This window comes from Rhineura floridana, chromosome 4 (assembly GCF_030035675.1).
Source record: "Rhineura floridana isolate rRhiFlo1 chromosome 4, rRhiFlo1.hap2, whole genome shotgun sequence".
Taxonomy (NCBI): Eukaryota; Metazoa; Chordata; class Lepidosauria; order Squamata; family Rhineuridae; genus Rhineura; species Rhineura floridana.
In genome coordinates this window covers 130229149-130256228 of record NC_084483.1, presented here as the reverse complement: position 1 = coordinate 130256228, position 27080 = coordinate 130229149, and the positions used below count along the sequence as shown (strand labels likewise).

General features: G+C 41.7%; 1 protein-coding gene across 1 annotated transcript; it reads right to left on the bottom strand.

Moving 5' to 3' along the window:
- Positions 1 to 26387, bottom strand: LOC133384443 (sulfotransferase 6B1-like). Its single transcript, XM_061626379.1, has 8 exons — positions 26309 to 26387; positions 11246 to 11505; positions 9946 to 10091; positions 7655 to 7744; positions 7145 to 7268; positions 6168 to 6262; positions 4175 to 4331; positions 1 to 192 (listed from the first exon to the last, which is right to left on the bottom strand). Exons 2-8 carry the CDS (start codon positions 11442 to 11444, stop codon positions 62 to 64), a joined length of 942 nt encoding a protein of 313 aa, XP_061482363.1. The 5' UTR covers positions 11445 to 11505; positions 26309 to 26387; the 3' UTR covers positions 1 to 61.
- Between the last annotated feature and the right edge of the window lie 693 nt (positions 26388 to 27080).

Below are 27080 nucleotides of genomic sequence, written 5' to 3'. Positions count from 1 at the left end.
CTAATTGTGGTTCTCAAAACAATTCAGGAGATAGGCAGCCCTTCAAAGGTAGGTTGCCTCCTCAGATCTTGCAGTAAATCTCATACATTATCTTTGCTCCTAGTTTACTTCCGGCTAAACACTCTTGAAATCTTCTATCCATTGCTTGGTTCTGAGATTCTGAGAACAAACTTTTCCAGTCACCAACAGATCCTGCAGACATTTAAGATAGATAGATCGTTATAATGTATGTTCAAAAGGTCGTTTATCACGCTGGGGTCTCTTCCCCTGGAGTGGCTTGCCCAGTGGGGTGGATTTGCAGCAGTAGCCTCCCAGCAGCAGTGTCACTGCCACTTACTGGAAGGGGGAGCGGGAAGGGCAAGACAGTAGCAAGTTTGGAACTGCATGGTGGCACAAGGGGGATCCCTTGACTTGTTGGCCAATTGCCAAGAAAATCCAACACGGTCACATTTGACTTCAAAAGAGGAAACTTCACAAAAATGAGGGGATTGGTAAAAAGAAAGCTGAAAAACAAAGTCCAGAGGGTCATATCACTCGAAAATGCTTGGAAGTTGTTTAAAAACACTATATTAGAAGCTCAACTGGAGTGCATACCGCAGATCAGAAAAGGTACCGCCAGGGCCAAGAAGATGCCAGCATGGTTAACGAGCAAAGTCAAGGAAGCTCTTAGAGGCAAAAAGTCTTCCTTCAGAAAATGGAAGTCTTGTCCGAATGAAGAAAATAAAAAAGAACACAAACTCTGGCAAAAGAAATGCAAGAAGACAATAAGGGATGCTAAAAAAGAATTTGAGGAGCACATTGCTAAGAACATAAAAACCAACAACAAAAAATTCTATAAATACATTCAAAGCAGGAGACCATCTAGGGAGACAATTGGACCCTTGGATGATAAGGGAGTCAAAGGTGTACTAAAGAACGATCAGGAGATTGCAGAGAAGCTAAATGAATTCTTTGCATCTGTCTTCACAGTGGAAGATATAGGGCAGATCCCTGAACCTGAACTAACATTTGCAGGAAGGGATTCTGAGGAACTGAGACAAATAGTGGTAACGAGAGAGGAAGTTCTAAGCTTAATGGACAATATAAAAACTGACAAATCACCAGGCCCGGATGGCATCCACCCGAGAGTTCTCAAAGAACTCAAAGGTGAAATTGCTGATCTGCTAACTAAAATATGTAACTTGTCCCTCGGGTCCTCCTCCGTGCCTGAGGACTGGAAAGTGGCAAATGTAACGCCAATCTTCAAAAAGGGATCCAGAGGGGATGCCGGAAATTACAGGCCAGTTAGCTTAACTTCTGTCCCTGGAAAACTGGTAGAAAGTATTATTAAAGGTAGATTAACTAAGCACATAGAAGAACAAGCCTTGCTGAAGCAGAGCCAGCATGGCTTCTGCAAGGGAAAGTCCTGTCTCAGTAACCTATTAGAATTCTTTGAGAGTGTCAACAAGCATATAGATAGAGGTGATCCAGTGGACATAGTGTACTTAGACTTTCAAAAAGCGTTTGACAAGGTACCTCACCAAAGGCTTCTGAGGAAGCTTAGCAGTCATGGAATAAGAGGAGAGGTCCTCTTGTGGATAAGGAATTGGTTAAGAAGCAGAAAGCAGAGAGTAGGAATAAACGGACAGTTCTCCCAATGGAGGGCTGTAGAAAGTGGAGTCCCTCAAGGATCGGTATTGGGACCTGTACTTTTCAACTTGTTCATTAATGACCTAGAATTAGGAGTGAGCAGTGAAGTGGCCAAGTTTGCTGACGACACTAAATTGTTCAGGGTTGTTAAAACAAAAAGGGATTGCGAAGAGCTCCAAAAAGACCTCTCCAAACTGAGTGAATGGGCAGAAAAATGGCAAATGCAATTCAATATAAACAAGTGTAAAATTATGCATATTGGAGCAAAAAATCTGAATTTCACATATACGCTCATGGGGTCTGAACTGGCGGTGACCGACCAGGAGAGAGACCTCGGGGTTGTAGTGGACAGCACGATGAAAATGTCGACCCAGTGTGCGGCAGCTGTGAAAAAGGCAAATTCCATGCTAGCGATAATTAGGAAAGGTATTGAAAATAAAACAGCCGATATCATAATGCCGTTGTATAAATCTATGGTGCGGCCGCATTTGGAATACTGTGTACAGTTCTGGTTGCCTCATCTCAAAAAGGATATTATAGAGGTGGAGAAGGTTCAGAAGAGGGCAACCAGAATGATCAAGGGGATGGAGCGACTCCGTTATGAGGAAAGGTTGCAGCATTTGGGGCTTTTTAGTTATAGAAAAGGCGGGTCAGAGGAGACATGATAGAAGTGTATAAAATTATGCATGGCATTGAGAAAGTGGATAGAGAAAAGTTCTTCTCCCTCTCTCATAATACTAGAACTCGTGGACATTCAAAGAAGCTGAATGTTGGAAGATTCAGGACAGACAAAAGGAAGTACTTCTTTACTCAGCGCATAGTTAAACTATGGAATTTGCTCCCACAAGATGCAGTAATGGCCACCAGCTTGGACGGCTTTAAAAGAAGATTAGACAAATTCATGGAGGACAGGGCTATCAATGGCTACTAGCCATGATGGCTGTGCTCTGCCACCCTAGTCAGAGGCAGCATGCTTCTGAAAACCAGTTGCCGGAAGCCTCAGGAGGGGAGAGTGTTCTTGCACTCGGGTCCTGCTTGCGGGCTTCCCCCAGGCACCTGGTTGGCCACTGTGAGAACAGGATGCTGGACTAGATGGGCCACTGGCCTGATCCAGCAGGCTCTTCTTATGTACTTATGTTGTGCTGGTGCACTTGCACAGTCCCAGCCTTGCCTCTGCTCTGCTCTGCCCTTCCCCCACACCCATTCCTGCTATGCAGCAGTGACACCACCATCAGAAGGCTATTGTGCATCTCGGCCCTGCCAGGCAAGCTGCTCCTAGTCTCTTCTTTGGAATTGGTTGGCTAAAGGAGGCAGTTGACCTTGACAGAAGGAAACCTTAACGGTTTGCTCCTCATTTGAACATCACATCGCTGTTTGGTAGGATTTATTGTGGAACATGCATCTCACCAGAGTGGGAAGAAACCAAGTGACCTGTGTGCCTGCTCAGTCTCCTGACCAGGTGTTGCCAACTGTTGATGGCAACTTCAAGGGTACTGCTCCCCCTTTTTATCTTTAAATCAGACTTGGACTGGACAGCCGTCAAACAGAGGACAGCTTCAAATAGAGGACTGCCTCAGACAGCCCATAAAAACAGAGGACTGTCCTCTATAACATAGGACACATGGCCACCCTATTCCACAATCTTTTTCTCAACCATCTCTTGGTGACATTTCCAAGGGATTTTTGAAATATCATAATCTGTCTCTCAGTCCAGTTCATCTACTGCTGAAACCAGACAAGAAAAGACAGGGCCACCTGAAAGTTTTAAGGGGTTCTTAGAAAAGGGTTCTCTGCTGGGCCCCCTCCTATGTTAAGGACCCTTCTCATATAATGTGGGTGCCCTTTTACCTCCTGGAAGTGGTGGGCAGAATCAGGGCATTGTGGGAAATTTAAATGGTGGCTCCCAGATGCTCAGTGCTTCCCCCTGCTGAAAAAATGTGTACAGGAGACTCCAGGGCAGGCATAAGGAGTGTGCCCTACTGGGGTATTGGGGCCCCAGCAACTGCTCAAGGATGCCACATGCTGCTCCAGAGATGTGATGGAAGTTTTTCTCCAGCATAATCGTCAACAATTTCTGAGCTGATTTAAGTAAACCAAATACAGATGACCAGCACTACCTTTGTGTTCTTGAATTATAAATGAACACAGGTTTTAATTGAAATATAAACCTTGTTGGCCTTTAAGGCATCCATACAATAAACCTTGCAGAAACAAACATCTTAATTCCCTGATACATAGCTGAATGAAGTTATGATCACTTAAAAAAAGGTAAAGGTGTCCCCGCACTTGTAGTGCGAGTCGTTTCCGACTCTTAGGGTGACGTCTTGCGACGTTTACTAGGCAGACCATATATATGGGGTGGGATTGCCAGTTCCGTCCCCAGCCTTTCTTTCCCCCCCAGCATATGCCGGGTACTCATTTTACTGACCACGGATGGATGGAAGGCTGAGTGGACCTCGACCCCTTTTACCGGAGATTCGACTTCCTCCTCTTAGTAGTTAACTATTGCTGAATAATCTTATTCCTATTCACCCTAGAAAGTTACCTTTGCGGAAAAGAATGTTTCCAAATGCTCCATGAGTTTCAGTAGATTTCTGTTTCATAGTTTTGAAGCTGTAATTTTCTGCAACACTTTGAATTTCTTCTTCATTCAGCAGAAACCCAAGGAATTTAGCTATTTTTTCCAATCCTAAATGTGGATTCTATATTTTCCCAGAACAAAAGATAGCATATTGCATATATCAAAAAACAGTACATCTATATTGCATCTATAGGGAGGAAAAAGTTTTCTGTTAACTCTTCACCATCTACTGTTCAATGGTCTGAAGATCTTACTTCCCTTTCTACATTTGAATGCTTGGCTTATAATAGTCAGTCTCATTTAGATATCTATAAATTTAAATTTGGATTGATGGAATATTTTTATTGTCAATGTCAACTGGCAATGTTTTTATTTTTCCCTTTCTTTTTGTTATATTTCCTCATGTCTTTTTAATAGCTACAGGTCTGGAATGTTCTATGAGTTATAGATCAGAACATCCTTAACAACCCTCTCCATGTTATATTTGACTAATTTCTTTGGCTTAACTGCTGGAGTAGGCCGCTAGTCAACACAACAACAACATTATGGAAATTCCTGAATGTGTAGTCTAATGTTGTCACTGAGTTTGAGGGAAATGGGCAAACATGGAGTGGCACGTTTGCATGCCCTTATCACAGACATGACATTCATTTACAAAGAATCCTTGTAAATTTATTACTTCTGCAGCAGTTCAGTAAGATACCGTCTGACTTTCATATCTCCATGGCTCATTATTATTATTATTGTTGTTGTTGTTGTTGTTGTTGTTTGTTTGTTTGTTTGTTTGTTTGTTTGTTTGTTTGTTTATTACATTTGTATACCGCCCCATAGCCAAAGCTCTCTGGGCGGTTCACAACAATTAAAACATTAAAAAAAATACACAAATACACGAATTTAAAAACACTTAAAAAAACAATTTAAAAACATGCTAAAATGCCTGGGAGAAGAGGAAAGTCTTGAACTGGCACCGAAAAGATAACAGTGTTGGCGCCAGGCGCACCTCGTCAAAAACATCATTCCATAATTTGGGGGCCACCACTGAGAAGGCCCTCTCCCTTGTTGCCAGATTCCCAGATTCCCTCGGAGTAGACACCCGGAGGAGGGCCTTTAATCTTGAACGTAGTGTATGGGTGGGTTCGTATCGGGAGAGGCATTCCATCAGGTATTGTGGTCCCAAGCCGTGTAAGGCTTTATAGGTCAAAACCAGCACCTTGAATCGAGCTCGGAAACATAAAGGCAGCCAGTGCAAGCGGGCCAGAATCGTTTTTTATATGTTCGGACCGTCTGGTCCCTGTTACCAATCTGGCCGCTGCATTTTGCACAAGCTGCAGTTTCCGAACTGTCTTCAAAGGCAGCCCCACGTAGAGTGCATTACAGTAATCTAACTTGGAGGTTACCAGAAGCCAGGTTATCCCTGTCCAGATAGGGATGTAGTTGGGCCACCAACCAAAGTTGATAGAAGGCACTCCATGCCACCGAGACTACCTGAGCCTCAAGTGACAGAGATGCTTCTAGGAGAACCCCCAAGCTACAAGCCTGCTCCTTCAGGGGGAGTGCAACCCCATCCAGGACAGGTTGGACATCCACCATCCGGTCAGAAGAACCACCCACTAGCAGCATCTCAGTCTTGTCTGGATTGAGCCTCAGTTTATTAGCCCTCATCCAGTCCATTGTCGCAGCCAGGCACCAGTTCAGCACATTGACAGCCTCACCTGAAGAAGATGAAAAGGAGAAATAGAGCTGCATGTCATCAGCATACTGATGGCAACGCACTCCAAAGCTCCGGATGACCTCACCCAACGGTTTCATGTAGATGTTGAACAGCATGGGGGACAGAACTGACCCCTGCGGAACCCCATACTGGAGAGTCCAGAGTGCCGAGCAATGTTCCCCAAGCACCACCTTCTGGAGGTGACCTGCCAAGTAGGAACGGAACCACTGCAATGCAGTACCTCACCTCCTTTAGTTCTTCATAACTTATGGCCATGATGTTTTCATCATCAATGTACTTGTCCCATTCTGTGACATGGTCAAAGTAGGAACCCCATCCCACTGGATAAGAAGAAGAAAGTTGCACAATACCAAAACTTCAACGCACTGAATTTTCAAGAAGTATTTTTAATTTTCATTTCATAAATGAGTAAATTTAGTTCTACATATTACAATTGCTGAAGGAAACACTGGTGCTTCCAACAGCAAACACAACAACTGTAGGGTGGTACCAACTGACAGCCACATCTTTTTCAATAAATTACCCAGACACTGTATCCTATGTAATTTGGGGAGAGGAGAGAGATGCGGAGGGTGGCCACCAGAAAGAATATGGTGCAGCTCACTACCTACCACCCTTAGGAAGTTCCTCAAAATGTTGTTGCATCTCCGTCACAAAAGCCCCCTGAAATTCACACATGCACCCTAGATTCTCAATCCAAAATCCATTTGAGAACTTTTGGCTCATTGCTAGTATGCAGTTATAAACCCATCTGCATACACAAACCTGAAAACTTTGGGCCAGTATTCCCAGACATGTGGACATGGGTGTTTTAAGAATTTGGGTAAATGTAGCATGTAGGATTTTAAAGGTTGAAACTAGCATCTTGAGAATTGGCTAGGTTATAAACTGGCAGCCGGCACATCTCATGAAGGACCAGTGTCACATATGCCCAACGGTTAGCATCCAGCAGAAATCATGCTGTTAGATTCTGGACTGTAGTCAAGTCAAAAGGTCACGACAGCATTCATGACAGTGGCTAGGTCCTAAGTCTCTGGGAAAGAATGCAGCTGGCATATTAATCAGAACTGATAGTATACATTCCTGGCTACTACTACCACCTGGACATCCAAATGTGGTGCTAGATCCAAGAAGACTCTTTCCAATCTGTGAATTGCTCTTATACTATTTTATTGATATTTGCTATGAAATAAAAGGGATACCTTTTCCATTCATAAAATCTGTAAAATATGCATCCCATGTTGAATTAGGAAAGGAAGGCATTTTGTTGCAAAAATGAAAATAAGACACCAATGTGTCTTTTGGATTCCGAATCAGCACCAGTATCTGAAAGATGAAGACATAAATCTGTTTTAAGATATTCATAGAATCATAGAGTTGCAAGGGGCCCCCTGCCATTGAGTCCAACCCCCTGCTCAATGCAGGGTTCAAAATTAAAGCAGACCCAACAGGTGGCTGTCCAGCTGCTTCTTGAAGGCCTCCAGTGCTGGAGAACCCACCACCTCCCTAGGTGATTGGTTCCACTGTCATACCACTCTAACAATTAGGAGGTTTTTCCTGATGTTCATTTGAAATCTGGCTTTCTGTAACTTGAGCCGATTATTTCGTGTCCTGCACTCTGGGACTTTGCTGTCAATGTTCTGTAATAATGCTTAACTGAATCTTACATTAAAGTCACCATAGACTGAAGTATATAAGACTTATGTACTCACCTTGGCTTTACTTTTGAAAATAGATTTGGGTAGTGAATAAGGAGGGAGATGGGTTACTATGATCCTTCTGGAAGGTAATTTCATCATCCTCTTTAATAAAATAGGAATAAAGATTGCAGTCAATTTAAAGTATAAGAAATGTATTTCTTTACTATATTGTATTATGAATTTAATACAAAGGAAACATTTTCTTCCAGATCTTTCACTAGATCTATGTTTAATCTATTTAATTCCTAGCCTGCTCAGTTCCTGACTGTCCACCTAACATTCAAAGGATACTCCACAAATTATGATTTTTTGACATGGGTACCATGTCTGTGCAGGAAATTGCATATGAGACATGTGATAAATACAATCCTTTGGCCATGCGTACAGTTATCTTCATTTTAAAGTTAGTTTTTTAAAACCTAGTGCGAGAGGACAAGAATGAGGGATAAACTGCCTCTGTGGTTGCCAGCTGACTAGAAAAAAAAAATCCCGATGGTGAGCAAGATTTCTAGAACTGCCAAATTTCTCTGTTTATAATACAATGTATGGTTGTGAAAGTTGGACAATGAAAAAAGCGGATAAGAGAAAAATCAACTCATTTGAAATGTAATGTTGGAGGAGAGCTTTCCGGATACCATGGACTGAGAAAAAGACAAATAATTGGGTGTTAGAACAAATTAAACCAGAACTATTATTAGAAGCCAAAATGATGAGGTTATCATACTTTGGACACATCATGAGAAGACATGATTCACTAGAAAAGACAATAATGCTGGGGAAAACAGAAGGGAGTAGAAAAAGAGGAAGGCCAAACAAGAGAAGGATGGATTCCATAAAGGAAGCCACAGACCTGAACTTACAAGATCTGAACAGGTGGTTCATGACAGATGCGATTGGAGATCACTGATTCATAGGGTTGCCATAAGTCGTAATTGAAGGCACATAACAACAACAACATAGGACAATTAGTTTAATTGGACTGTTGTTAATATGAAGGACATAGTCACTGCCTGAAATCAGCTAGATTACAAATAAAAAATATTCCTGTAGTTTAGGGAATATCCCAAAGCCAAACTAACAAAATAGCAAAACCTCTTGCAACAGCACTCTCTAGTGACTCCAAGTGAGGTTGTTTCTTCCAGCTACATTCAATATGCCACATTTCTTCAATCTATGCACACTTCTCTAGGTAACTCTTAGGTTAAAAAAGATAGTTCATGTCAACTTTGAGAAATGGAAGTGCAGTGTGGCCAAGTGTGACCCTACCCTGAAGTGACATGAAGCAGTTTCTTTAAAAAACCCACCTCAGAGACACTCTGTGAATTAGGCTGTAAATAATTTAAAACAGGATATGTTTGTTTATTGGATTTCTTACCTGCCTTTCACTATAAGTCCCTGAGGTGGGTTACAACAATATTAAAATACAATATTAAGTAAAAAAGATTTACAGTCAGAAGGATAGGGTGAGTCCTGAAAAACATATCCCAGATGTCAAATGCCAGAGTAAAGAGGTGTGTTTCAGCATTGGATGAAAGCTACACAATGAAGGTTTGAAACACACTTCTGTGGGGAGGGAACTTCACAGCTTAGTAGCTGTCACAGGGAATGCCCTCTCCCGCCTTCTCCCCAACTTCAAAGGGCGGTAGAACTACCAAGAGTACCCCTTCTGCCAGTCTTAACACCCAAGAGAATCTAGGAAAGGAGACAGACTTTCAGTTATTTGGAGCGTATATTGTTTAGGGCTTTAAACACAAATACGAGCACCTTGAACTGAGCCCACAAACAAACTGGCAACCAGTGCAGCTTCTTTAGAACAGGGTTTATGTGAGTGGGTAAAGGCTATATGAATTAAAGTTTATTTGAAGCTTAGCTAGAAAGCAATTAACTGAAGACGGAGAGAAGACAGAAAACACTTTGTCACCTCATCAAAACAGAAGTCCCCCTCGCCCTAAAGTCTTGCAACCTTTTCCACTGAAGATTAGTATAATCTTCATTGAGGTCTTCCCTAGAAACACATACACCAAAATTTGTTGGGAAAAGTTCAATAATTGCCCACTGTGTACACCAAAATGATTGGCAAGAGTGAGTGCAGTTGATACATCAAGTACTGAGATGAGCAAATATCATTTTCCTCCAGCACAGGAGTCCAAATGTCTACTCCTTTCAAGGCAGAGCTCTGCACACCCTTTCAGTGAGCCAGATACTTCCTACACTCATGCTGTAAAAAGTGATTTTCCTAAACAGTGAGCACTGATTTTCAAATAATACTTATTTAGCCACAGTGATCTTGCAGGTATGCTAACCTTGAATTTGTCTGGATCCCCAAACTCAAGGCGTGGAGGCAATGCCAATTCATCTTTAATAGCCATTCTTTTTGTCTTTTCCTCTTCTGTATACTTTCCAGCCATGGTTTCCAAGCCCCTTAGGATGTTTTCAAGCCAGTTTGTACCTGAGAAAGACAAAAAAAATCTGTGGTGAGATGTGCTTGAGGCTGGCACACAGAGCCACCCTGGTTTCATGCTCAGTAGCGGCCAGTGGGGCAGCACAGGTGGGGCTGCATTGCTCTCCTGGCATCCCAACCTTGCAGGTTGCTGCCACTTACTGAGAGAGAGGGGGAGGCACAGGGAGCCCTCTCCATAAGTGGCAGCGACTCAGTGTTGGGAAGCTGGGAGAGTAACGCAGCATGACCCACACTGCTCCAATGTCTGTGACTGTTCATGCTGCTTTTAGATAACGTGCACATGCTGCTCAAGGGCACATCCCACAAATTCCCCCTGTGCCCCTCCGCCAGTGATAGCACAGGCAGCTGTGCTCCAGAAAAACTCACTGTTGTCATACAGCTGATCCCCATGTGTCTTCTTTACTGACAGACAGACTGGGAATATTGCACTGTGAGCCAGGGATGGCTAATCTAACAGTTCTGGTTTCTCTTACTTTTTCCAGTCTTAAACTCAGTTTTCCATAACTGAACATCAGTGTTTTTCATTTTTTTTAAAAAAAATGTCCTCATGAAAATTTATTAGCATATTAGTGCAAATTTTTCCAAATATACTATTTTGTATGCAGTCTTGCCTAGTATGCACATCTTTGCACAGCAATTTTCCCTTATTTATTTATTTATTTATTTATTTATTTATTTATTTATTTTTACCATTTATATACCACTTAATTACAGTTATCTCTAAGCATTAAAATGATAACAATCAGAATTCAGTTAAAAAGCCTGCTGGACAAAAAAGTCTTCAGTAAGCAGCTGAAGTTCAGTGAAGATCATGAATCCCTGTATGCTATTTTCACTAATATATACATTCTTATGTACATTTGATTTAGCCCTAGTATATGTTTTTTTTTTGTACACTTTACTTGGCTAGAGAACTGCACTGCAACATTTGGTTAAGTCCAAATTTGGAAGGATGACTGTGTTTCTATTCTCATATTGATTGGGAAAGTGTGGATTAGATCGGCAGCAGAGTCATGCTGTGCATGATTGACTTTTGAAACTAATTCTGGAAATTCTCCTAGAGGAAACTGACTTGTATTATGACTTTGTATCTATCCTGCCTTTGATAGATTGCTTGCTCACCTGATAGATTGATTGCTCACCTGTTTTTGGATACCCTGCCAAGATTATATCATCCACCCTGGCTTCAAAGGTTTCAAGAGCTTCAAAAGTTTCTAGCTTGCAAAAAACAGCAGGATACAAAACACCCTTATACATCAACAGCTTTTCTTCTGGAGCTAGCTTGGCACAATCATCCAACGTCTTGTCCAGGTACTCAACATATTTCTTGTTTGCAGTCATCTTCGTGTCTGATCGGATGAGCACCTCATGTAGACTGAGGCTGAATTATGAGTTGTCATTCCTGAACAGATCACAATTTATGCTGGTCATCAAAAAGTTAATATATAATCAAGATTTGTATATGGTTTGTATATGGTGCTTGGAGTTAAGTACAGTTACTGTTTAACCAGTAAGTAACTAGCCTTTGCTTTTCCCATTGCAGGTTCATTGCTTTTGTTGACATCTGGTCTGCTGATTCTCTCAGAGGCAGTCAGTATAAGAACATAAGAATAGCCCTGTTGGATCAGTCCAAAGGCTCATCTAATTCTCACTGTTCTGGCAAACCAAATGCCTATGTGAAGCCTGTAAGCACTGCCTGAGTACAGCAGCACTCTATCCCCTTGCGATTCCCAGCAATTTGTATTCAAAGGCATACAGCCTCCGACAGTGGAGATATTCATTTGCACCATGCCCCCAAAATTAAAACTGGCTTGGAGTTAGGAGAATAGACGTGAGGTGGAGGAAGAAAAAGACACATTAATAAGTGTGGTCAAGGTCAATGGAACATTGTGCAGTACGCCATTGAGCAGCCCTGTCATATACCTGTTACTTCAAATTATAACAGTGCAAATAAATTATTCAGTGATAATTAAGAAGTAATTCCAGATTTCATGTATCATCTGCAAGAAGTAGGTACACCTATGGAGTAATTTTCATAGTACTTTCCTACCCTTCCACTGGGACAAGCATGGCTGTGGAAGGCAACTTGACAACTGTCTTCAGTTTTTTATTAAAGTGATAGGTTGTAGAACAGGAATGAACAAGAGAATAGATTGCAAATTTGATAACACAGGCAGGTTAGGGTTGACTTATTACAGTTGTATTTTTACTGTAGAAACAGTTGATAAGATAAGAAGCAGTATTGCATAACCCTGTAAATATGAAGCACCCCCCCTATTGTTTCATCACTTTATTCTTGCAAAGTGCTTTGATTTCCCTTTTTAAATAGTTAGGGTATACAATTTTCAAATAAATAAAAGTATTTGGTAAATAGGAAGGGGGGCAGGAATGTGCTACCCACCATACAAATCTACAGGTGTGGATCTCTGGAACCCCTCTTTCACTGGTGCTGAATATCTTTTGTCACCATTACAGGAAATGCCCAAAGAACAGCCATTCAGTAAAGCAGAAGGGAAACAGTTAAATCTAGTCCTGGAGTAGATCAGCCAATATCTGGAAACAGGTTATCCAAATGATTGGCATGGCCCTTTAAAAAGTCAACAGACAAATCAAGATAAATTGCAGGCTAAGTTTTACAAGCTGCAATCATGAAGTACTGTGCACCAATATCCTTCATCCTAAAATTAACAATAGATTTTGCCTGACTATGGTCCTGAATAAAACTAATAGAAACACCTAATAATTGTAATTTGGTACTAAAAGCTTTTGATGGTGAGCTAAGATAAGTTTCCTTTTGAAAAATGTACGAATGATCACACAAATAGTTGTGTTAGCATAAAAGAGCTTTAACAATAATCTGGAGGCTAAATTTTATTTATTTATTTTATTAAGCTTATATACCGCCCGACTAGCAAACAGCTCTCTGGGCGGTGAACATAAAAACATATACAATAATAAAATTACAGGATCTAATACAACAAGTATATAAAAGTACACCATCTAAAATAAAATTACAACATTTACTCAAATTAACTTAGATTAAAATGCCTCAGAGAAGAGAAAGGTTTTAACCTGGCGCCGAAAGGATAATAGTGTCAGCGCCAGGCGTACCTCCTCGGGGAGACTATTTCACAATTCGGGGGCCACCACTGAGAAGGCCCTAGATCTTGTTACTACGCCCCGGGCCTCCCTATGGGTCGGGACCCGGAGGAGGGCCTTCGTAGTAGACCGTAGTGTACGAGCCGGTTCGTATCGGGAGAGGCGTTCCAGCAGATATCGTGGTCCCGCGCCGTATAAGGCTTTATAGGTTAGTACCAACACTTTGAATCTGGCCCGGAAGCATATTGGAAGCCAGTGCAGGCGAGCCAGAACAGGTGTTATATGCTCAAACCGCTTGGTTCTTGTTAGCAGTCTGGCCGCCGCATTTTGCACTAGCTGTAGCTTCCGAACCGTCTTCAGAGGTAGCCCTACGACCAAGCTAAAGACCAAGCCCTGAATTCAACAGAAGAGAAACCAGCCTTGGCAGCTAATAAGATCAAGCAACCTTCTGGGAATAGAAGAAAGGTGCAGCTTAGCCCAAAATCTGTCCCCAAGGATTGAATCAAATGCAATGACCACAATATTTGGTTCTGACTACTGCTCCAATACTTTGGAAAAAGCAGGATTTACTTCGAAGCACTTTGGAAGCTGTCCAGTTTAGCTGGAGGTCCAAATCCAAACCCAGTTCAGAAAAATGAAACTTGGTATCACCCTCATACACTATTATGGGGAAATTAAAAAGTATATATATATAACGGATATAGGACTGGATTCAGTGCAGTGCTAAGTTGCTGGTTCCATGCAACAGGAGCTTCCCCCTCTCCTCCACCTGTGCATCCCTTAAATCTGTTCTGGGTTTTCCCCCAACCCTCTATAGCAGATTTAGGGACGGCACAGGGGATGCACAGAGAGACGAGAGGGGGAAACTCCCTTTGCACTAGCACTAATCCTTGCAGTAGTGCAATTATTTAACTGAACAGTGCCCAAAACTTTTTTCTTTTTAATAGAATTGGATGAAATTTGCAGAAATACTAGACCCAGTAATCACATTTCAGTGGTATTTATTTTTATTCAAGAGCATCTGGAATAAACAATTCAAGATAAAAATAGATGAAGTTGTTTTTATTTATTAAAGCAACTAAGACATTGCTACCAGTTGTTAAACGGTACAGCTTGAGGACATTGACAAGGTGCTTGGACAGGTTCGTGCAACCACTTCTGTGCTGGATCCTTGCCCTTCTTGGCTAATAAAAGCTAGCAGGGATGGAACAGCAGGCTGGGCCAAGGAGGTGATTAATGCCTCTCTGTGAGAGGGGGTGGTCCCTGGCTGCCTGAAAGAGGCAGTAGTGAGACCACTCCTGAAGAGACCCTCCCTGGAGCCAGAAAATCTTAATAACTATACGCTGGTAGCAAATGTTCCATTCCTGGGCAAAGTCCTTGAACGAGTGGTGGCAGGCCAGCTCCAGACACTCTTGGATGAGACCGATTATCTGGATCCATTTCAGTCGGGTTCAGGCCTGGTTTTGGCACGAAAACAGCCTTGGTCGCCCTGTATGATGACCTCTGTCGGGAGAGAGACGGGGGAGTGTGACTCTGTTGATTTTCCTTGATCTCTCAGCTGCTTTTGATGCCATCGACCATGGTATCCTTCTATGAAGACTGGCTGAGTTGGGAGTGGGAGGGACTGCCTGGTGGTGGTTCCGCTCCTATTTGGCAGGTTGGCTCCAGAAGGTGGCGCTTGGGGAGCATTGCTCGGCACCCTGGACTCTCCAGTATGGGGTTCCACAGGGGTTAGTTCTGTCCCCCATACTGTTCAATATCTACATGAAACCGTTGGGTGCGGTCATCCAGAGCTTTGGAGAGTATTGCCATCAGTATGCTGATGACATGCAGCTCTATTTCTCCTTTTCATCTTCTTCAGGTGAGGCTGTCAATGTGCTGAACCGGTGCCTGGCTGCGACAATGGACTTGATGAGGGCTAATAAACTGAGGCTCAATCCAGACAAGACTGAGATGCTGCTAGTGGGTGGTTTTTCTGACCAGATGGTGGATGTCCAACCTATCCTGGATGGGGTTGCACTTCCCCTGAAGGAGCTGGTTCATAGTTTGAGGGTTCTCCTAGAAGCATCTCTGTCACTTGAGGATCAGGTAGCCTCGGTGGCACAGAGTGCCTTCTACCAGCTTCGGTTGGTGGCCCAGCTACGCTCCTATCTGGACAGGGATAACCTGGCTTCAGTTGTCTATGCTGTGGTAACCTCCAAGTTAGATTACTGCAATGCACTCTACGTGGGGCTGCCTTTGAAGACAGTTCAAAAACTGCAGCTTGTGCAAAATGCAGTGGCCAGATTGGTAACAGGGACCAGACTGTTCGAGCATTTAAAACCAATTCTGGCCCGCTTGCATTGGCTGCCTGTATGTTTCCAAGCTCAATTCAAGGTGCTGGTTTTAACCTATAAAGCCTTACACGGCTTAGGACCACAATACCTGATGGAACACCTCTCCCGACACGAACCCACCCATACACTACACTCAACACCTAAGGTCCTCCTCAGGGTGCCTACTTGGAGGGAAGCTGGGAGTCTGGCAACAAGAGAGAGGGCGTTCTCAGTGGTGGCCCCCAAATTATGGAATGATCTTCTGACGAGGTGCACCTGGCGCCAACACTGTTATCTTTTCAGTGCCAGGTCAAGACTTTCCTCTTCTCCCAGGCATTTTAGCATGTGTTTTTAAATTGCCTTTTAAAAATGTGTTTTTAAATTTGTATATTTGTTTTTAATGTTTTTAATTGTTGTAAACCGCCCAGAGAGTTTCGGCTATGGGGCGGTATACAAATGCAACAAATAAATTAAATAAATAAATAAATAATTTATTCAAGAGCTCTAAGTCATGAAACACCTTACACACACCATGGAGGAATACAGTTATTAGGCATTGTTGCTATGTCTAAGTGGCTGGTTTAGCAATACAGAGATGTTGGAGCAGGGTAATAGTGAAGCTTTGCACTGCTCCTTGGGCTACTGTGGAGGTTAGGTTTCACTCAAAGTTGTCTAGTCTCCACAGTTTTTATACTCTCAGTTCAGTCTTTTCATTACTGGCATAGTCTTGATTGTAGATATTATCTGGATTGCAAGACCCTTGCATCATCTTTCAACCCCACCCCGCCCTATTGGAATGCTTCTAGGCCTATGGATTGCAAGGCCTTTTCTGGTTATGTCTCAAAGGTCATCTCTGACCTTATCATGGTGCTTTTAGAATCTAGGCAAACGGGCACAGCTGTCTGGGAACATAGTTTCATCTCCCAAAGAATGTTCTTTTTGTTTAACCAGGTGCTTTGCATAATACAAAGGGATGGGGAGAAATTTGATTCAATTCTCATTTAAAGCTGAATCTATCAGATTTGCACCAAAACATAGCCATCCCTCAAAATTCACACTTATCTGAATTTTGAGATAAAGTTCTCCATCTAATCAGTGTGTTCAAAAATGCATGTGTTAGGGGAAAGTGTGCATAAAAATGAATATATTGGTGGAAATAACATGCAAACTACATCATTGGGATAAACTGCTTGCAAAATATGTGTTTATTAGGAGTAATTTGCACCAAAAAGGCTGAAGAATTTTTGTGAGGATTTTGAAAAATATATAGAATTGCTAATTGCTGCAAAAAATGTCAGGTCAGGTTCATTTTATTGTATTTGACTAAAAGCCATCAGAAACCGAATAAGAAAATATATATACAATAACAAAGTGCAGACAGATTTGGTTTAACAAATCCCCTGTATAATCCACTGCAATTGCACTCAAAGTAATTGCATGAATATGTTTTGCTGCTTTAGCAAACAAAGCTGTTTTGTATGTAGCATATGGATTACAATCTGACAGTAACCAACATACTTTCACAAAGTTTCGGCAGATGTTCCCCCCAAAATAACTGGGTTCTAGGTGGAAACAAGATAGAACAGGTTTCCTCCTTTAAGTATCTTGGAATATATTTCGATGATAAAAAGGAGAGGGCTTTCAGGAGCCCATTTGAGCCACAGGGCCCCTCGGCCAGGGCCCCATCTGGCAGCCCTCTGGCACTGGCCTTGCTTAGAGGCAGTATGCTTCTAAATACCATTTGCTGGAAACTGCAGGAAGGGAGAGTGCTCTTGTGCTCAGGTCCAGCTTGTGGGCTTCCCATAGGTATCTGGTTGTCTACTGTGAGAGCAGGATGCTGGATTTTTCTAGATGGGCCGTTGGCCTGATCCAGCATAGTCTTCTTATGTTCTCATGAGAACGCTTTAAAAGAACAACAACTGCAGAGCCATCCTGATCTAGAGCCCACAAATTTAATAAGGAAGAAAAATGGAGGGGGGTTGTACTATCTCTGTCCACACAGCTAGTTCCCATCTACTAATCTGGATGTAATATAGCAGAATGCACACATCTAAAAAGCATTAAAGCCCTGGTAAACTGGGAAGTACAGTTCTGCTTGTAGCTTATAGCAGCAGAACAACAGTTTTTTAGTGCTACACCCTTGTATCTGGTAGTACCCCAAGGCCCTTACCAGAGGTCTGTCTGGTTCAACTGCATTTTAGACTCCCTAGACTCCGTAGAGATAGAAAGAGACTGGTCTCTTTTGTCAGCTATTCATCTCAACTTTCCCCAAATGAGTCTCCTTCCTTTTTCCCCCCTCCTTCCTTTTTCTCTCAAACATTTCTTGTCTTCACCCTTTCGATTGTAAGCCTGGGGGCAAGGCTTGTATTATGTTTATTTTTATTAATAAAATATAACAACATAATATAAAAATCGACTGTATGTATTAAAGCAATACAATTTTAAATAAAGAAATAAAATATTTCTATTTTTTTATACATCACCTCACAATTTTAGGCGCTTTATAAATAAGCAAGGAAGTGAATAGTGTTATGGAAGCATGCATATATATGCAGGGATCCCCAGTGGACTGAGCTTCGTGTGTGCCAGTGTGTGCATTTACCTAAGCAGCAGGCTTTTACCCTGCATTTAGATCACTGAGACTTAAGACTTAGTAAAATAAGAAAACCTACTTTATTTATAGAAATAAATAGTAGATAGGAAAGGCATACCTAGTTCTTAATAACTAAGTTGGAGGTGCAATGCCCAGACTTGGGTATTGCCCTCATGGCTCAGGACAGAGAGCAAAGATAGAGATGTCTCTCCTTGGACAGTTGAAGGAAAAGACAAAGAAAGGAGGGGCAGATAAGCTTCCCTGAGCATATCAATTTACAAATCAACAAAGTTAGGTGGAGAACAGGTAAAGGTAGGCAAGCCTAGCCAGCTGGAGGACCCTATCACTATCTTTCTTCTGGAATACAAACAAAAGAACCCAAACAGGAGTTGCTCTTGCCCTACTTCCAACAAATAGCATATTTTGATAGTCTACACCCCTTTACTTTGTTGTTGTTATGTGCCTCCAAGTCGACTACCACTTATGGCAACCCTATGAATCAGTGACCTCCAAGAGCATCTGTCATGAACCACCCTGTTCAGATCTTGTAAGTTCAGGTCTGTGGCTTCCTTTATGGAATCAATCCATCTCTTGCTTGGCCTTCCTCTTTTTCTACTTCCTTCTGTTTTTCCAAGCATTATTATCTTTTCTAATGAATCATGTCTTCTCATTATGTGTCCAAACATATCATACGGAAAGCAGGATTGGACCGAGAAGAAGGAGGTGTGAAAATTGGAGGGAGAAATATCAATAATTTAAGATATACCATACTACTAGCAGAAACCAGTAATGATTTGAAACGAATGCTGATGAAAGTTAAAGAGGAAGGCACAAAACCAGGACTACAGCTGAACATCAAAAAGACTAAAGTAATGACAACAGAAGATTTATGCAACTTTACAGTTGACAATGAGGACATTGAACTTGTCAAGGATTATCAATACCTTGGCACAATCATTAACCAAAATGGAGACAATAGTCAAGAAATCAGAAGAAGGCTAGGACTGGGGAGGGCAGCTGTGAGAGAACTAGAAAAGGTCCTCAAATGTAAAGATGTATCACTGAACACCAAAGTCAGGATCATTCAGACCATGGTATTTCTGATCTCTATGTATGGATGTGAAAGTTGGACAGTGAAAAAAGTGGGTAAGAGAAAAATCAGCTCATTTGAAATGTGGTGTTGGAGAAGAGCTTTGCGGATACCATGGACTACAAAAAAGACAAATAATTGGGTGTTAGAACAAATTAAACCAGAACTATCACTAGAAGCTAATATGATGCAAAACATCATGGGAGCAGTAATAATGCCTGAGTCCTTGCTGCCTTTAGGTGATAGGTTATATCTGTAGAAATTCTGGTGACACTCGGAAGACAAGAAGTTGGAGTTATTTGTTCCAACAGTATCAAGGAGCTGCACAATGAGCCAATGAGAATAATAAGAAACAAGGCAGCTTATGAACTTTAGCCCATAAATTTATATGCTGTACAATATGCTTTATGAGAGTCACCAGGTCTGCTGGATATGTGTGCAATAAACTATTGTACCCTTGGAGTGTATGAACTTCTGCATCCACACCCTTACATAAAACATTGCTTTCAATGCTTTAACGTTGGGTTCTGAAGCTCAAGCTCCATCCTTTAGAGCAGGGATGTGTGGCCCTCCGGATGCTGTTGCACTCCAGCTCCCATCAGCCTTGGCCAGCATGGCCAATAGTCACAGATGTTGGGAGCTGTAGTCTAACAACATCTGGAGGGCCACAGACTCCCATCCCTGCTATAGAGTCTATATGGGTTCCCTTCTGCCTTTATAGTTGAAATTGCCTTTAGCCCACAGAGCACTAAGCTGTTCAGGGTTGTGTCATTTGTTTTCAACCAAGTATGTTATTTGTCAGAACACGGGCAGCGGTGGAGGGGGGGATGGCAATTCCCAGGAGCCTCCACCAATGTCTGTTTTACTGTATGGCCAGAGGCAGGTAAGCCATTTTCTGAATGGAGCCAATGGGAACCCCAAACTAGACCTCTGCTTAAGTCCCCTGTGCATTTGTTTCAAGAAGAATGCAAACTGAGCTGGATGGATTGTGTTAAATTCCGTTTTCCATTTGTTCCAAAACAAATGCATACCACTAACATGCTGGAAAGAGGTAGGGGGAAAAGGAGGAGAGAAGAGGAAAGTATGTGCCCAGGAGTAATGTGGTTCTAAATTCCAATTGTGTGAGGGGGGGATAAGCTATAATTGTTGAGCACCAACAGGAAGACACTCTGCATATCCTCAAGGATATTTTCTTCTCAAATTGTGGGATTTAGCACTGATACTGAATGCAGACTCCCGGGCTGAGCCCTTATACTGCTTTAAAAATGCATTTGAAAATTATCAAAGGAGAAACTTTTAGTGACATTCTCATAGGTATGGTGCAGGGGATTTGTTACACTTACTTTACTTTTGAGGTAGCCAAGGGGTGTTTGTGAGATCCTTTATTTCATTTTACAAACCATCTCTTTGGTGTTCTCCAGCCTCCTTGGCTTCCTATGCTTCCGTTAAAGCCTACAGGGTTATGTCATGAGGTAACTTCTCCCATGGAGCTTTTTCAAATATATGAAAATGTGGGCAACTGGGGAGGCTGCAGAATGCTGGAAAAATGTTTATGGAAATAAAAACTATGCCCATGTGCACAACACACACACACACACACACACACCACCCTTGGCCAGCTCACAATTAAAAGGTAAATTCAATCTTACATCCACCAAACTTCTAAAACACCCTGAGAATGAGGCACAAAAAGGGAAGGCTCTTTCAAAGGGGAAGAAATCCTTTGATAAATTGGAGCATAGGCCTTCACATAAATTATGTTTAGGGGAGGAAGAAAGGTGGACAGCTTGGCTGTAACAAGAAAGCGACTTTGGGGCAGAGGTGAGAGTTGTGAAAAAGTACCCCTTCAAGTGAAGAATTGCTGGAAGTAAAGTTGGGAGGGCAGGCAAGGTGTGAAGGGAAACAAAATGTATGGTTGAAGTTGGCTGGCAACATAGGGAAGGCCAGTGCTTAATTTCTAAAGGAAGAAGTGACTAGACTTTAATCTGTGTGAGGTATATGCCACCACACCGTAAACCTTGCTTCTTAATTTGAAGTATGCGGGAAGGAGAGATGATACAGTTGTGGTACTCTGAATATGCTTTTGGGTACTTCGTTGCTAATATTATTAATGCTTTTAAGAATTAATGGCCATGGGTTCACTGACATCGTGATCTAGTTACATATTGCTGTGCCTTTTCATTCCTCACCTGTAAAATGGGACCAATATCCTCTAAACAGTATGTGCATTTTTGTGTTTTATTATATACTTGCTTGCTTACACTTTTAGTTCCACTTTCTGCTTGTGGCTCATTTAAGTTTGGGCTGTGTTGGCCCCACAGTTGCCTGCCAATTCATGCTGTTAGGCTGCTAGACTCTGCCCCCAGGCTCACCCACTCATGCACAGTGGCCCTGCTTTCATCTCTGAACTGTTGAAAGGGTTTGTTGTAAGTTCATGGGGTTGGTCAGGTCTGGCCTGGTGCATCCTTTTCTTAGGCTGCTATAGACAATATATTGCCATGCAAACTAAATAGGGCAGCCATCTTTTTTTCTTTACAATGTCATGATAATGCTGTTATGTTATCCGATTGGTTCCCTGTCGGAAAGGGTGTGAGACAGTGGCATATTTTATCACCCTGTTTGTTGAATCTATATGCAGAACATATCATACGGAAAGCAGGATTGGACCAAGATGGAGGTGTGAAAATTGGAGGGAGAAATTTCAATAATTTAAGATATGCAGATGATACCATACTACTAGCAGAAACCAGTAATTATTTGAAACGAATGCTGTTGAAAGTTAAAGAGGAAAGCACAAAAGCAGGACTACAGCTGAATGTCAAGAAGACTAGAGTAATGACAACAGATTTATGTAACTTTAAAGTTGACAATGATGACATTAAACTTGTAAAGGATTATCAATATCTTGGTACAGTCATTAACCAAAATGGAGACAATAGTCAAGAAATCAGAAGAGGACTAGGACTGGGGAGGGCAGCTATCAGAGGACTAGAATGTTGGCCTGTAATGTGTTCTGTGTGTCTCACAGAAAGAGGCTCTGGAAACCTGAAGCAGAAGAGTTAAGCAGAGCAAGAGAGTGTGCCAGGTCTGCCAAGGTCAGCAGCTGGTTGACAAGGGCAACCGCTGAGATAAGAAGGGGACTCAAGGCAGCTCTGGTGTGGGGGAAAGTTTGTATGGAAGGAGGACTGCGTTTGTTAACTTTAGTGTCAGTAAAAGACTCTTACAAAGTACTTTGCCTGGCCTGTATTATTCCGGTTCGGACCTGCTCCAGTGCCTCTGTACTGTACGGTATCAACACGTGCTGCAACACGGGTTATGGGCCCAGCATACCGAACAAAGCAAGCGGTTCTGGTGCTGTTCTGATCCGGTGCTGAAGAGAGAGAAAGCAGGAAAATAGAGGCAAGTAAAAGAGTGAGCAACATGGCAATAAACCTGACGACCGGGATGGCAATGGAAAGATTGAGTGCCGTTAATTATGCCAGTTGGAAGTGGAGAATGAAAGCAGTTCTGGTCAAAGAAGATTTATATGACGTGATAGAAAAAACCCCTCCGGCCGCTCCATCAGCAGCGTGGACGAAGAAAGACGAGAAAGCGAAAGCATTTATTATTCTAGGGCTGTCTGATACTCAACTGCTACACGTAAGGAATGAGCCGACAGCATACCAGATGTGGGAGACGCTAAAGGCTGCCCATGTGCAACAAACAGCAGGGAGCCGGCTGTGTTTAGCGAGGAAACTTTATCAGATGCGTTTTACAGATGAAGTGACTATGAGTGAGCATCTTGCTGAATTTTGTAGATTGTTTGCTGAGCTTCAAGATAGAGGAGTGAATCACAGTGACATTCAAATGATTTATATCATTTTATCTTCATTGGATCAAAAATGGGACAATTTGGTAACAAGTATGGAAACGTTACCTGATGGGACTTTAACTTTGGACTTTGTGGAACAAAAGCTGCAACAGGAATGGAACAGAAGACAAGAGAGTAAAAGGACTGAGTCTAAAGAGGCTGAAGCTGCACAACAGAATTATTCAAGAAACAGGCAAGAGAATAAAACTTGTTATTTTTGTGGGTCCCGGGGACATATACAGAGACATTGTTTAAGTAAGAAGAGGAGAAACAGAGACTATGGATGGCAGAAACCAAGCGTAAACTTTATTGCTGAGAAGGGCACTAAAACACTTAGCACTAAATGGCTTTTGGACAGCGGGGCGTCTAATTGCCTGATTACTGACGCAAGTTTGTTTTACACTTCAAAGCCTGTGCAAGAGAAGATTTATCTGGCTGACGGATCAACTCGGGACGCAATTGCAAGAGGCACGATACGGTTAAGTAATCTTAAGACGATATTGACAGATGTATTATTAGTTACTGATTTAAAATGTAACATTCTTTCAGTGAGAAAATTAACTCAGATTGGTTGTAAAATAACTTTTGAAGGGAATAGATGCATTGTGCAGAAAGGCAATGTAATATGTATGCAGGGGAAATTACAAGACTCAATGTTCATAGTTCAGAGTGAGCATGCTGAACCTACATGTGCCTGGTTAGGAGTGAGTAAAAACATACACAAAAATTGCATCCATGAGTGGCACAGAAGATTAGGGCACGCAAACTTTGAGAAGATTAAAAACACCCCAAAGCATAGTAAAGACTTAAAGCTAACAAATTGTGAGCATGTGGATGAGTGTGATGCATGCTATAAAACAAAAATGACAGTGGCACCAATTAATCAGAGCATTGAAAGTACTACCACGGAACCTTATCAGCTTATACATGTTGATTTGGCAGGACCTTTCCAGAGTTCAAAAGGAGGGGCAAGATTCTACTTAGTGATTGTTGATGATTTTTCTAGATTTACACATGTATATTTATTGAAAAAGAAAAGTGAAGCGGAGGACAAATTACGTGCGTTTATACAGAGAACAGAGACACAATATGAGGTTGTTATTAAAAATATAAAATCAGACCAGGGGGGCGAATTTACAAGTAATACATTGAAAGCATATCTTGAAAAGAAGGGAATAATCCAAAGTCTCACTGCTCCCTTCAGCCCATTTTCCAACGGAACTGCAGAGAGGAGGAACAGGTCTCTGCAGGATTCAATGAGAGCCATGCTAGAGGATGCAGACTTGAATAAAACATATTGGGGTGAATGTATTTTGTATACTGTATACATACAAAACCGTCTTGTACACAGAATGATTGGAATGTCTCCCTATGAAAAGTTGACAGGGAGAAAACCCGGGCTAAAACACATTGAGCGTTTCGGAGCAAAATGCTGGGTGCATGTTTCTAAGCAGAAAAGACATGGAAAAATGGCCCCAAGAGCTCAGGCAGGTCGTGTTTTGGGATTTCAAAATGCGTTTTATAGAATTTGGTTACCTGAGAAACAACAAGTAGTATTAAGCAGAAGCATTAAAGTAGTAGACCAGCCTTGGAAAGACTGTCAAACAATTGTGCTTGATGACGCAAGCAGACAAAGTGCAGTAGATATTCCTTTTGGTCATCAAATACCCTTAAGAACTGCGTTAACTGATATGATGAAGGGTGGCAAACATAATGTTAAAAGACTCAGAAGTGAGGACATAGCGATGCAGGATACAGAAGTGCCAGGGACTAGTGCAGGCTCAAGTGCAGGTGCAGGTACAATAAAGGATGAAAGTGAAGAAGAAATGGAAATTGAAAGTGTCAGACGTTCTGAAAGAACAGCCAAAGGAAAACCGCCACATAGATTCACATTCAATGTAACACAACACAAGGTGGATGAGACAGATGAATATCCTACAGAATGGGTAAAAGAAGAGCCAATAGACACTGAAACAATGGATCTAATGTGGAAGTACTGTACTGAGTAATGAAATGTAAATGTATTGGAATACAAATAAAGTAAATGAACTGTATGAATAAAGAAACAAAACAAGAAATGAAATGTAAAGAGATACTGTATTAAGTAATGAAAAACAAAATGTAAATATGTGTAGTGAAATGAATAGGAATGGAAATTTGTATTATGAAAAATGAAACAAGATGAATGTATATTGCTTTCTGTGAGTCACAGGTGGGGGCTGTTGGCCTGTAATGTGTTCTGTGTGTCTCACAGAAAGAGGCTCTGGAAACCTGAAGCAGAAGAGTTAAGCAGAGCAAGAGAGTGTGCCAGGTCTGCCAAGGTCAGCAGCTGGTTGACAAGGGCAACCGCTGAGATAAGAAGGGGACTCAAGGCAGCTCTGGTGTGGGGGAAAGTTTGTATGGAAGGAGGACTGCGTTTGTTAACTTTAGTGTCAGTAAAAGACTCTTACAAAGTACTTTGCCTGGCCTGTATTATTCCGGTTCGGACCTGCTCCAGTGCCTCTGCACTGTACGGTATCAACACGCGCTGCAACATAGAAAAGGTCCTCAAATGCAAAGATGTATCACGGAACACTAAAGTCAGGATCATTCAAACCATGGTATTCCCAATCTCTATGTATGGATGTGAAAGTTGGACAGTGAAAAAAGCGGATAAGAGAAAAATCAACTCATTTGAAATGTGGTGTTGGAGGAGAGCTTTGTGGATACTATGGACTGCAAAAAAGACAAATAATTGGGTGTTAGAACAAATTAAATCAGAACTATCATTAGAAACTAAAATGAAGAAACTGAGTTTATCATACTTTGAACACATAATGAGAAGACATGATTCACTAGAAAATAATGCTGGGAAAAACAGAAGGGAGTAGAAAAAAAGGACGAGGAAGAGATGGCTTGATTCCATAAAGGAAGCCACAGACCTGAACTTACTTGGGTGGTTTATAACAGATGTTATTGGAGGTCTCTTATAGGGTTGCCATAAGTCGTAATCGACTTGAAGGCACATAACAGCAACAAAGAGGAGAGGGGAGTGGAAGGCATCCAAATCGGCAGAAAGAAAAAAAGGGGGGGAGGAGAACCCCAGGATGACGAAAGACCAACGTGGGTGAATGATGATCAAAAATCTTGTTTATTGAGAACGTTATAAAATATATGCCCAACGCGTTTCGGTTGGATAAATTCCAGCCTTCATCAGGGGCTATAATACACAAATATAAAACCTAATTACTCAACTTTAAACATGAAATTACTACTTACAGCATTCTGTTTCACCATGTTAAGAAATTTTTAAAACATCTTTATACTCATGTACCACAAATAAGGTATCTTAGTTATTCACTGTTTCGTACAAAATCAATGCGGAGCAGTGTCTCAGTATCATCAAATAAATCTGGTAAAGGTTTAAGTAGAAAACGCCAAGATAATTACAATCACTCCTACCGGGAGGAATGTTGATTAGGAAATTTAATGCAACTGTCTGTAAGGGATCATGTGAAAATACCACACCTTACAGAAGGGGAAGAAAATCCAAGTCTTCATTCAGCCCGTGGGGAAAGAAAGTGTTTAACTTCAGAATCCATGACAGTTCCTTTCTCAAGAGTATGCGCGTGTTATTTACATATATCTTTTCTAAGACCCAAAATTTGAAATTTATAAGAGTATGTCCACAATTAACAAAATGGTCCACTAAAGGTGCACCTGATCTTTTGCGTCTGATATTACTTAGATGCTCTCCAATCTGTACCTTTAGGGGTCTGCTGGTTTGGCCTATATACAGTTTGGGGCAACTGCACTGTACAATGTAAATCACATTGGATGTGTTACACGTGGAAAACTGTGATAGGGTGTACTGCTGTTGATCATGAGGATTGACAAAGTGTACTGTTTTCAGGGTATATCTGCAGTAGACACAATGGCCACCCGGGTAGCTGTGAGTGTGGATAAACCCCTCTGTACCCTGGGTTGATATATAGTTTCCCTAAAAGTGCTCCTAATCAATATATCTTTGATGTTCCTGGTCCTGTTAAAA